The following is a 13,335-nucleotide window of genomic DNA, read 5'->3' as shown; positions in this document are numbered from 1 at the left end:
AGTTCTGCCAAAACACACAAAAAACACCTTCCAATATACACTGATGGAAAGGATTAAATACAATGCAGCTCCCATATAAAATAATGGGGTGTCCCTCCCCCTATTTAAAATAGAAATATAGGAGTACAATTCTGGGTGCATATAAATTGAAATGTAGAATTTCATATAAAATATATTTAATAAATAAAATCTGGAAGCAGATTAAACACTTTTCATTTTTAATAATGCAGCCCCTTGAAACAAACAGAAAAACCTGAAAAATAAAATCTTTAAAATGTACTTACAGTTAGAAGTGTTGCAGCTGCTTCTCCTCCTTCTTCTTCTTTTTCCTTCTTTTTCTTTTTTCTCCTTCATTTTCCTTCTTCTCCCTTCTTCTGCTGCTTCTGGTGCTTCTGGTGCTTCCTCTGCGGCGGCAGAAACAGTGGTGTGACGTGCACACCATCAGTAACAGGCAGGATCACATGATCGCAGGGGCGGAGCAACGATTCCCCTGCGATCATTATTGGCAGCTGCCTGGCTGTCACATGATCGCAGGGTCATTCCCCTGCGATCGTATTCTAGTGCTGCCTGGCTGTCAGCGTGACAGCCAGGCTGAAGAGATGAGTGCAGAGAAGAAGAGGCAAGGGGAGACCAGCGGAGACCAGCGGAGATCAGCGGAGCTGCCGTGGACTGTAAGACAGGTAAGTTAAGCTGGAGTTGCGCTGGCTGTTGTACCGGGCCCGGCCGGGCCCCCTGGTGAGCACGGGCCCGGTACAACAGTACCCCCTGTACTTCCCTGATGGCGGCCCTGTGTGGACCCATGAATCAGCAGACTGAATGGAACTTCAATTGTTTCGAAAATCATTAGTGATAACAAATTGGTCAAAAGTTTTTGTAGTGTGTACTCAGCCTTAGTCCTATTTATGTGTGTGGTCTACGCATCAATCAATTCTCCTCTCATTGAACATATTGAAATCAGTTTACGCAATTTGTCAAGGCATGTAAAATAAAATTAGAGCAAATTAAAGGTATACTAATTCCCCTATGATTCTAAAATGTCAAACATGTATAGAAGACACAGGGGTAAATGTATCAAGCTGAGAGTTTGCCGGCGGGTTTGAAAAGGGAGATGTTGCCTATAGCAACCAATCAGATTTTAGCTGTCATTTTGTAGAATGCACTAAATAAATGATAGCTAGAATCTGATTGGTTTTTCAAACCCGCCGGAAAACTCTCAGCTTGATACATTTACCCCACAATATTTAATGTTGATAGAACATACCACTCCAGCTTTGTTAATGAAAATTAAATATGATATTCCCAATCTGAAGTGTAACTGCAAAGTGTAAACAAAATCTCTCCCTCAACTTTTGGACAGTGCATAAAGAGGTAAAACAATTTAGGATATAGTCAACTGAATTACTGTGACATCACTGACACTGTCCTTTTGTATGAATCAACCAATCCACACAGTACATTTCTGCAAAGGAAGTCTAAAAGCTGTCAGATAGGGATGCGGAGAGGGAGAATAGAGTGTACAAAGTACCTAGGCCTCCATGGGGGCCTGACAGTAATGATGATGCAGCTCTGGCTCCATCCATCCATTCACAACACCATCTGAACTGGATTGTGGGTGGGGAAAGTGATTGAATGGATCCATAGCTACCTATTAGCCCACACAATCACACCCCTCTTAGCCTGTGTGCTCAGCACCGTGTTTTGCTGAAGCTGAATGTGCAGCCTTGGCAGAGCCCTCAAACATCGGCTGTACCCTGTGTCTGCTCATTTAGAGAATAATCTTCCTTCTAACATGGCAGCCTACTGCAGAAGAGTGAAATAAAGGTAGATGGACATATTTACATAAATATTGTGGGAATAAAAATACTTATGCTGAGGATATAAAAAACATATAGTTTACTAACCCCAACACAGCCCTAACATGATGTTCCTGGGCCATAAAAGATTAAGAGATCATCAGAGAAAGTAGGTTATTTTTTTTTCTCATCTAAACATGTGATTTTCTTTTTAGAACTATGTAACCATGGTGACATACTATTTTCGATCCAATCATCATGCCTTAGACTCTAACTCTAGCCAGACCTATATAAACAATTTGATTGAGAATATCCTGTGGTGCTAAAGGTAAATTATAGCTATAGATTCTCTATATGTGATCACTTGACTTAAATAAAAGTATATCTGACCAGTGACAGAGACTATAGCCTCCAGTGGTCATTACATGATGTAAATAACTGTCCAGAGTTGTATTCAGCTTAGTACAATGCACAGCCTTGCTCTTTAAGGCCTTATACCCACCAGCATTTGTTTTATATTAATAAATACAAGTACAGGTGCCAGTGGATACTCTTGTAAAATGCAAATGTGATTGATATGTGGTTGCTGAATACGGTCATTGAAGATTGACTGGGCTTTCCCATTGTGTCCACTTGTGGTAAAAGCATGTGAATGGAGTAGGCAGCATTCAGAAAAATATAACACTGATGCAGTGCTCCCGAGTCAGAGTTAGGTTACTAGTGTCCTTAGGGCCTTCCTTTTTCAAACCTGTGTCATACCAAAATTGCTGGTATAGCACACAAAATTGATACCAGTGAGTAAGAGGCCTAAAGCCTTCAGTAAAATGTATCATTGAGAGAGATTTGTTCTCCATTTAAAAATATAACAACAAAGCAATTAATATTTTCTACATACCAGATCTGCTGTCATATTTCATAAACAAGTAGGAGAGTTATCTCAGAAGGAGGAGTTCCTTTTTAACAAACAGGCTCATAGAATATGTACTCAAAGTAAAATGGATGTAAACTGAAAAGATATTAATTACAACTTTCTGTACATACGTGTCTTTCTAGCAGAATCCTCTACAAAGAGAGAAGAGATGTCCTCGTCCACTCCCGCAGCATTCTTGGCAATGCAAGTATATGCACCAGTGTCTTCATAACGCACATTACTAATGTGAACCTCACTACCATTCGCTAGAAAAGAAAGAAAGAGCATTGGATATAGTTTCTGGACAAGTGTTTTTATTTGTGTTTAAGCAGCAAGATTTTGGACTAGCGAAACTAAATCTTTGCTCATGCTTAGCTTTAGTATGTTGAACTCAATGTGTACGTAAAATATTATTAACCTTATTTCTAAGCAGAGGGTAGGAAGCTTGTAAATGTTTATAGCTAACAAAAATCAATTATCTGATTCATCTGATGGTTTACATGTACTATCCACTAAATAAATCAGATGTTCTGCTCTATAATGAGGAATTCCTAGAACAAATAATCTGAATCAGTATTAATCATGTTTCTATGTGAAAAAAAAATCACATATTTCATTTGAATTTCTAGGTAATTTTATCCTTTATAGAAAGGGCATGAGCCACCCATTTGTGTAGTTAAAGGTGTATTGCTTTGTAACGCTAATCAAATATTTAACATTTTTTTACTATAATTTGGCCACTATGGGGCAATGTTCTATTTAAATCTGCAAATTGATTCTTTAAATATTTAAAATATATAGTTGCCAATTTTGCCATTATAACCACATATTGGAGACATTTAGAAAAGCACAAACTAAATATCTTAGATTTTTTTAACTAGATAAAGACATCATCATATGCAGAAGCAAGAAAAACATGTTTATCTAAAGTAGATCATATACTTATTATAAGACCTCTCCCGCAAAAACTTACAGAGGCCATGATTTCAAATAGCTATAGATGTTATAGCAATTCATTTCACTGTCTCCTTAACATCTGGCACATGACAGATCATGAGTTTAATTTGTTGCAAAGATTAATACATTTTGGGGTATGCATCGGTGTGAGAGAGAGACGCAGCTGAGCAGGAAATTAAATTAATAAAAATCGCATGACTTTTAAATAATCTTGTTATCACCTGTCAATCAATATTTAAGGAAATTTTTAACTGTAACACAAGTTGCTCTAATATGAACAGTTTTTTTTTCAAAAATGACAAATATATAAATAATAGTCAATATTTTAAACCCTTTGCCTGATGCTCCCATAGAATCTACAGTGATGGAGGTCCAACCTTATGGGTGCAAACACAAATAACATAATTTACTATAATTAAATATGATAAAGCAGAAAATGTGGAGTTATAATTATCTGTCATGCTGTGATTCACCTATATAACATGGCAGAAGGGTATGATACTTAAATTCTTAAGTTGTAAGTAGTTGAGAAAAGAAAATATCAAAGCACACTGCACTACAAAATAGTTATGCTTTTCTTGAACCTTAAATACGATGGCACACATTCGTTTGAGACTAACGGAGTGACTAGGCATGATTTAGTGGAGAAAATGCATTGTTTTGCCCCATATCCGCCTACTCAGTATAGCACATATGTGAATATGGTGCACCTGAGTGGGGTAGGTGACCGATATACCCCAGAAAGAGTGTATTTGTCTCAAATAAACATGCCCCACATGCAGGAATTCAAGAAAAATTTACAGTATAATGTTTGCAAATACAACAGGAAATGAGGACATGGTGGTGAATTGAAGACATGAAATGAAGTCTAGATATTATTTTTGATAAAATGTCACTGTATGAAACAACAATAAGCTGAAATGAACAAACATGTTACAAAGTGATACAAAGAACAGAGAATGTTCATTTATAGCTTTAAACCATAGACTATTGTGTATGACAAAGGAATACTGTAATTGATAACATAAGATAAAACAACCCCCCACTACATTCTATATAAGAGTGCTCACAGACACATAGTGGGATATATTCATTAAAAGTGAAAGCTGGACTTATAAAGTACATCTGGAGGAGTCAGTGTAGGAATCAATAATTTAAAGAAAGCCCTTTCAGTGAAATATATTTTCAACTGGATTTTATAAATTGAAAGAAATGTTTGAAGAATATTCAGTCTAAGAAATTCCATAAGAAGGGAGAGATGAGTAGACAGGATTTAGGACATGAAAGACTTCATGTCCTAAACTAGAACAAAGATGAGACCTCTTTGGGGTGACAATAAAAGAATAGAGTGAGTTTAGTTACTTGGTATTGTATGAATGGAGTTATACTTTGATATAATATTTAATGTATGAAAGGTAGTAAGATGTAAGGGAATAGCTATAGGAAGTCTAAATCAGTCCTTTAGTAGAGAATGGAGTACACGCGGACTGTCGTATACTTGTGGCTTACTTTGGTTTGTAGCCCGCAGTGTTGGTGGGAACTGATGATGTATGTAAGACCACTCACAATTAGTCAGTACGAGAACAATCTAAGAGAAACTATTTTCCAATATGAATATATTCGGCAGATTATTATTAGTTGTTAAATAACTGGCAACACAACAAATTAAATAAATTTATTTCCTGAAATAGTCCTCAATCGCTCATATACTTCTGGTTTTCTATTTAAAAGGTTTTATCATTTTAATTCTGTTAATGTGTAATTTATATATTACTAAACAGAATACCTGTTTATGGTATATAATAGACATCAATACATTAAATTAAAATGTTTAATCCATAAACATGCTAAACATTTCATATGTGAGATAAAAATGCAGATTATTCAATATATGAAATGAATTTACTTCAGAACACAAAGTCAAATAAATATCTCTAAAGCTGATGACCTCTCTGAAGATGACAAATGCAAACAGACTATGACTATAGATTATTAAAGGCCAAACTGTTATTAAAACCGCCAGAAAGAACATTTTAAAAATCACCACATCACAGATCTCCATCCCGATTTTAACAGTGATGAACAAACTGAGCTTCAAAACCGCTATCAAAACAGGCAAAACAAAAGAGGTGGTTGTGAGAGGCAAGATTACTAAAACTGCTGCTGTATGTGTAATCTAGCCAATCAGCGCATAAAAGGAAGCACCATTGACATGCAAATTATGGGAACAATTATTATTTATTGGTTAAGGGGCAAAATTAATTTACAATTAACTTATGGGGTAAATTTCTCTTTTATTATATTATGGGATACAATATTATTTATTATGTTATGGGGAAATATGAATACATGATTATATAAACTGGGCAATACTATTTGATTGCTAATGGGGGCTATTATGATGCACACATGCGGTACTACATAGTGCCCCATGATATAATAATACAATATTTTTGTCCCCTTAATACAATGAAAAATAAAACTTGGCAAAATATGTTAAATCTAAATGATTTTTGTTTCTTAATCAATAAATACTGATTGCCCCCATAATTTATATGTTAATAGTGCCTCATCTTATGTTCTGAATGGCAAGATAGCTGAAACAGCATGTTTGAGCTATCAAGCCAATCAGAAGCAGGTACAGAAAGACCTGTCTTTTTCCTGGTGGTTTTGAACGGCGGTTTTGGCCAAAACACCAGCGGTTTAGCTGTTTTTAATCCGCCACACATCGCCAGGCATTTTGAATGTCAGCCTCAAACCGCCCTATTTTAAATGCGCCAGTTTGGAGCACTAAAATGGCAGCGATGTGTAGGAGTTTAAAACCATCACCAAAACACGAATTTATCCCTAAGAGTGAATTATGATGCCTAGGATTTAATTTATTAATTTAAATCCTTATTAACCACAGAATTGCAAAGAAGGTGAAAAGCTGTTATTTTTATCCTCTGTTTGCTTATTGAACATCTACTCTACTTTTTATCTTTCATCTGAAACTATATTCATAATTTTTCCTCTCTTCTACTCTGTTTCTTCTTTTTCCATACATTTATGCAGACCATTGACAAAGGAAAGTGCCTCCATATTCAGTCATGGCTTATAAAGCAGCATAGGTTTGATTTCAGATTTTTAAGTGTCTGCTTACTACAATGATACATAATGTATCTCAACAATAAAAACTGAATTGGTCCCCTTAAGAAACTGATCTTGTAAACTTTAATATGTAAATCTTAGCCACGACTCCTACCCTCCTCCTGTGAGCATCCCGTCCATCGCTATGACGACCGTGATGCCACTTCCGGTGTCTTCGTCCCGGTTGCCAGGGCAACAACCGGGATGCTGGAGTTCTCAGACCGCTGCGCCTGGCCAGCTTCCAAACAGCCGGCCGCGTGCACGCAGGTCTGTGTAGGGCCAGCCATTCATGGCTGTGTTGATTAATAAGCAACTGGGCACTCTGCTTCCTTATTGGCCAATAGTGTCATTCATTAATTAAGCAAGCCCTGGGTATACTTTCAGGGCTTTTCCCTGATTGGCTGTGGGTACTACTTAAGGCAGTGAGGACTGAGCCTCACTGCCGGTTATAGCGTTCTGTTCCAGTACTGCTGCCTGCTCCTGTTCCTGTGTTTGGTGTTGAAACCTGAGATTGATTACCCGTGTATGACCTTTGCCTGTTCCTGGATTCTGAACCTATGCTAGTGACCCTGATCTATTGCCTGTACCCGGATACTGAACCTCTGCTAGTGACCCTGACCAATCGCCTGTTCCTGACCTTGACCCTTTTGCCTGTACCTGACATTCTCTCTGGTGCTCTGTCAGTCCGCTGATCTCTGGCCTGCCTCTATAGTGTGTGCTATCTCCTGTACCTGTGCGCTGCCGTGTTAGCATAAACTCATACTACTCTGAGCATAAGACCTGGTGGCATCCGAGTACCTGTGAGCATAACCAGTCTCTACGGGAAAGGCGGCTGCTAAAGGTGAAGACCTCTTCTACCTTTTCTATTAGTTTATACCACATTGGTGGCCCTAACAGTAAATTAATAAATCTGTAAAAAGTGGTGGTGTCCAACTACCATTTACATCCGTTGGAACTCAAAGCCACTCAAACAAACAAATGAGATGGGGGATTTCAAAATTCCATAAATGGTGCTCTCATAATACAAGCTCCTAGCAGAGGATTTGTGTTGAACCTCTGTTGTGGCATGGGTATAAACAAACTGGTTCTGTGGGAACAATGGAAATGGAAAAAAAATATATACCCTAATCTAGGTTTGAGAACTCCCTTGTTGCATTCTTATGCTTTCGAATAATAAAACCTCTTGCCTTCTTGGGGAGAGTTTTTCCAAGGCTCATTTTGGTAAGATATGGGGACAAAGTATTAGACCTATCTCTCCCACTGGTAATTCGGCTGCATGCAAAATAAACTGCTCACAAACTTAGATATTCTTACAAGTAACTGAGAACTACTAGGAAACATATTTTACATTTCAACCAATTAGAAATCAGAATAGTCATAAAGATTTTGATATTCTCCAATGGATTTTTTTTTCTTTTTCTGGACAATATTGTATAATGTTTTGTGGAGTGGATTAATAGCTTAATTTTTTTTTAAAGCCTTTAAACTAATCTTAAATATAGATGGAACACAATTATTTGAGACAAAAGGAGCGAATAGTACATGTTTTTGTGGAGATTATGTGCTGTCTTATCCAATATTAGCTCCACCTAAGCAGTATACCATGTATTTGAATGTGGTGGGCCTGAGTGGGCTAGGGGCCTTTTCAGTACCATGTGATGTATATTGACCCTGGGCCTATATATAAGTATCCTGTTGAGCAATGAATTTAGCAATACAGTACCAAATGCACCAGTTGACCATAGTTATAGAACCTCCAGAGCTAAACAGGGAGACATGGGTTTATTATGCACTATGTTGGGTAAAAATTAGGGATCCAGCACTAAGGTGGGGGGTGGGGGTAAGATACTGTATGTTTAATTCAAAACTAATTTTAGGCTCTGTTGTTCAGCTGCTAAAACTTGACAGTGTTTTGCAGCTTAGTAAGAGGAAACATCGATGGCTCTTCTTAAAATGCTTCTCATATCAGAGTTTAAGGTTGTCGCTGATTGAGCATCATCACTTGACTATTGTTTAGTAAACTAGCAATGTGTAATGAGCAACAATCAACAAGGTACAATAACAGATTTTAAAAATTGTTTGTAAATGGACACATTTGAAGGAACATGATCAGGAAGCTGTTTACCAGCATTTGGTAACTAAAAAGAAGTAAGAGAATAATTTATTAGGCTAAGCAAATTTCGTGTTCACTGGTCTAATGTGTTGTTTTCATTTTCATCTATAGTTCTATTTTAGAAAAAAAACCAAAACATTCCAGCTGGAGAATAAAAAATGAATATACCGTAGGAATCAAAACACAATGTAGAACATCCGTTTATTCTATTCAAATTATTCAGCTCACTGACATGTTATTAGCTTACCTTGTAATGTTAGCTGCTTGGATAATTTTGTTGTAATATCTATTCCATTCTTAAGCCAGCTGAGTTGGGGCTGAGGGATCCCATCCGCATGGCATCTAAGGCTGGCAGTCACACCTGGCTCTCTTGCCTGGCTTTCTGGATAGACTCGAATGACAGGTGGAACTGTAAGGGAAACAAATAAGTCATTTAACTCACTTAAAATCAACATAATGCAGAAAAGCAAGAAAAATAAATTTTTTGGCTCATAAAAGGAGTGGCAAATTAAAACACAATCCTCTGGATACAGATTCGATACACACACAGACATAAACACACACACTTCAGGTTTAACTGAGCTTTATATAATAACTCCCTATTTGTGCATAGTAATACCATTCTACATGAAAAGTGGGTTACAAAGCAATATTGGCAAGGTGAATTTTTGGGGAGATTTTCTGATTGGAAATTTAGTCTCCTAAACTCAAGCCTGGCAGAAACATAATCAATGAAACTTGGCATGGGTGTACCTTTTATGGTGGACTATGTGTTTTCTTTTTAATGAAGTTTCTAACTGTAATTAGTTTGTAAGATATGTAATTGTAAAACTTTAAGGACTGTCATATAAACTGTCAGTGAAAACACTGTATCACAATACAATTCCATCAACTTATGCTGCTGTGTCCTGTTAGTGTTAAAATGCAGTAAAAAGCTCCCATTGCATATTATCACAGAGGTACCATCATATTTCCCCATACTAAGCTGAGTATTTCCTATAGAAGCACTTGGCCACTGTGATAACACTCTCATAGGATTTAAATAGCTGTTGGGGGGGGTGGCTAATGTAAATGAATACCTTGCCAGAGCAGAATATTAGCCCCAGTCTAGTGCTGAGAGTCCAGCCCTTGAAAGTCTTGTAATCTTTCCCCTGCAGGCCCCAGCCCCTTATAGGTTTATACCCCTGCTCTGACTCGGTGCATGCAAAATTTCTCGAAGGAGGTAGGTTTCCGCAATTTTTAGGATTTGCATTGGGCCTGAATAAACCCTCTAATTTGAATGTAGGAGAAATGCAAGGAAGACGGGAGGCCCGCTCTTTCACTAAGATCTGAAAATGTGCGTGGAGCATATTCCCCCGAGATGTGTTCAAATTGGGTTATACATGCTCTCTGCCAGGGTGTGATATACAAGAATGCCGGATGGTGGGAATGCCGGATGGTGCCAAAGTGGAGTAAGAGGTGAAGGGAATGTAGTGATGTCCGTCTCCTTCCTTATAAGTTTGTTCCATATGTTTAGTGTGAATTGCATAGTGGGGTAAGAGTATACCAAGGCTGGTCTCTGGGTACATGGGAGTCAAGGTAGGTATTGTAGAATGTGGTCAGGTGTTAGTGCATTCTTTAAGTCTACCCATCTCTTTTTTTTTAGGTATGTATGCCAGGAGATAATGTGGCTGAGGTTGACTGCCTGATAGTAATGTTCAAAAATCGGTAGCTCGCACCCCCCAGATACAGCCGGTTTGGCTAAGCAGGAGCGCCGAAGTCGAAGTTTTTTACCGTGCCACACGAATTCTTAACATATCTGTTGTAGGGAGGACAGGAAAGTCCTCAGAACTGAGATCGGGAGCGTTTGAAATAGTTACAAAACTTTGGGGAGGACATTCATTTTTATCACGTTTATTCTACCAAACTACGAGATGTAGAGGGGATCCCATTTGATTAAGTCCCTTTTGATTGTATCTAAAAGTGGGATATAGTTAGTTTGGAAAAGTGTATTGTAATCCTTGGTGATGAGTATCCCTAGGTAACGTAGAGATTTGGGGAGCCATTGAAATGCGAATTTAGTCTTGAGTATCGAGTTTATTACATCCGATCCCTGGAGGGCAAGGGCCTCTGACTTAGAGTTATTGATTTTATAATTTGAGACAGAGCCATATTCCGCCAGCTCCTTAAGGAAGTTGGGAAGTGAGATTATGGGGTTGGAGAGTGTTAACAAGACATCATCTCTGACTGCTTTTTAATAGGTCCGCATTGGTAAAGATCAATGGAGTAGGATGAACAAGCTGGCTTTGCAACATAAGACTGCAAGCTTAGGCAGAAGGAGTGCAGATCAGAGGAGTAGGTTAGTGCAGTCAGCACAATATGATCTCCCTCTTTTCTCCACGAGAAATACCTAAATCCTAACTGACAAATTGCATTATTTGTTCAGGTTTCAATTAGCTAGTTGTAATGAATTATTCATTAGTTGCCAGTAGTTAGTTAGGTTAGTTAGAGGTGGGTGGTCACTGGTACATAAGTGACACGTGAGGGGTGTTGGAGTATATATATATCTTCTGAGGGCATGTGATGTATTCTGTAACAAGGTCAAATGGGTTATTTTGAGGCAAATGATGGTCTGAAGGCATGTGGAGGAATTTCGGAGTAAGTGGCCCTCATAGTGTATAAAGCCCATCACAGACATAGAGAGTGGCAAAAATTTTGCAACTTATATTAAACAGATATAACTAGGAAGATGTAAGTGATGTAAAGAGATGTAAGTGATTAAGAAAGCTAAGTAGCAGCACTTTGTGCTGTAAGACCTAGTAAAACACATCCATGCATTAAAAAAGAACAAACAAAACAAAATAATTTGAAATGCTGCTTGCCATTGGTTAAACTCTATCTAGTGTATATGGTACATTTCTCTGCAGCTGTCTATAAAAAAACATATCCAAATGTGGTCCCAAAGTAATCAATATGCCTGATTAAAACATTTTTCTGACATGATTATAAACTATATGTATGTAGTTGGTAGTACAGTTGTTGGCAGAACACACTCCACGGCCTCTTGTTATACAGTTACTTGGCCCAGTTACCAAATAGCTGATATACGCACTTACCACATGTGTAGCCAAAATGATCTGGTCAGTTGCTGAATAACTAGATTATTTGGTATTTTGGCAATAATGCTGAATAACCAGATTAGTCTGAATATGGGCTGGTCTGAAATAATGTAATTCATAAATACAAATATATTATAAGCAGAGAAAGAAAGAAAATCTCAACAATATACAGTCTCTCTCCCAGACTCCTTGCTGATTTTCAGTAAAATTGAACTCCTGTTGTGGTTTCACATTAACATGCTACATGCTTCTTTGCTATTGAATAGTCTCTGTATACTTTGCCCTTTTGTTCAGTTTTCCATTTTGTTAATTATGGTTTGTGTATCAGAAATCATGTGCTATGTTTAGTACTTGACACCAAAAGGGCTTTTAGCTTGTACGTATGACCCTTTCAATCAGTGTCTTATTAAAATTACATTTTAAGTGCAAGCACGAAGAACAACTAACTTCCACAAAAAAAGCTTTGAAAGAAATGAGGCTTCAATGTAGTTCTTGCAGTTTGTTCACAATTACTGCATATAATATTTAATTCATTTAGAAATATTACTTTAAATTATATTTAAAATTAAGTATTTGGCTTATACAGCATATATAGTTCTGACATATTTAGAACTGACAAATGCACTAATTTTAAAAATAACAACTTATACTAAGTGATGTGAGCATAGTGTCCATTCTGGGATATAAGAGAATGTAATAGTCAAACATCAGAATCAGTTTTTGAATAGTTTTAAGACTAGTGACTACCATCTGAAAATGATGACTGATCTTGGCAATTGTAGTCATTTCTCATTGTCAATCCATTGTTTGTTTGTTTTTTTTATTTTTTAGTGTTTTACAATATCTGCTGATAAATAATAATAATTATACAAAATTACACATATGTAAATGTGTTTGTTATTAATAATTATTAATCTACTTAATTACCACTACTATAGTGGCTCTACTGTAGAGACAAATATAACATTGTATCACTAGCCAAGGTGGTGGCACAGGTATAAGTTTATCTCCTAACTGCACCTTCAGTATTGTGCCCCCTGTCCCTTCCCTTTCATTCCATTCTATTGAGACTCACACCATACGTATTTTCTCCTCTTTCCATCTCCGTGCTGCAGTTATCTACCATTCTCCCTAGCCCCACCTCTGAGTTTCTTGACAATTTTGCAGCCTGGCTCTTTCATTTCCTTTCCTCTAACCTACACACCCTTATCCTTGGAGACTTCAACATCCCTGTTAATAACCCAATGGTAATTTTACCTCGAAACACCTCTGTCCATGGTCCCACACAGTGGACCTCTTCTCCTACACACTGTGATGGGCTTTCCCTTAACCCCT

General features: G+C 37.4%; 1 protein-coding gene across 2 annotated transcripts in view; it reads right to left on the bottom strand.

The window, feature by feature from the left end:
* The window catches only part of FSTL5 (follistatin like 5), a 497,380-nt gene that overhangs the window by 91,198 nt on the left and 392,847 nt on the right, over positions 1-13,335 (bottom strand). For both annotated transcript variants that reach the window (XM_075198057.1, XM_075198064.1), the window contains exons 9-10: positions 9,150-9,311; positions 2,835-2,969 (exon numbers count right to left, since the gene is read on the bottom strand). In XM_075198057.1, coding sequence (XP_075054158.1) covers positions 2,835-2,969; positions 9,150-9,311 — 297 coding nt within the window. The remainder of the gene's footprint in view (positions 1-2,834; positions 2,970-9,149; positions 9,312-13,335) is intronic.

This window comes from Mixophyes fleayi, chromosome 1 (genome assembly GCF_038048845.1).
Source record: "Mixophyes fleayi isolate aMixFle1 chromosome 1, aMixFle1.hap1, whole genome shotgun sequence".
Taxonomy (NCBI): Eukaryota; Metazoa; Chordata; class Amphibia; order Anura; family Limnodynastidae; genus Mixophyes; species Mixophyes fleayi.
The sequence above is the reverse complement of the archived record's forward strand: the minus strand, read 5'-3'. Positions and strand labels throughout refer to the sequence as shown.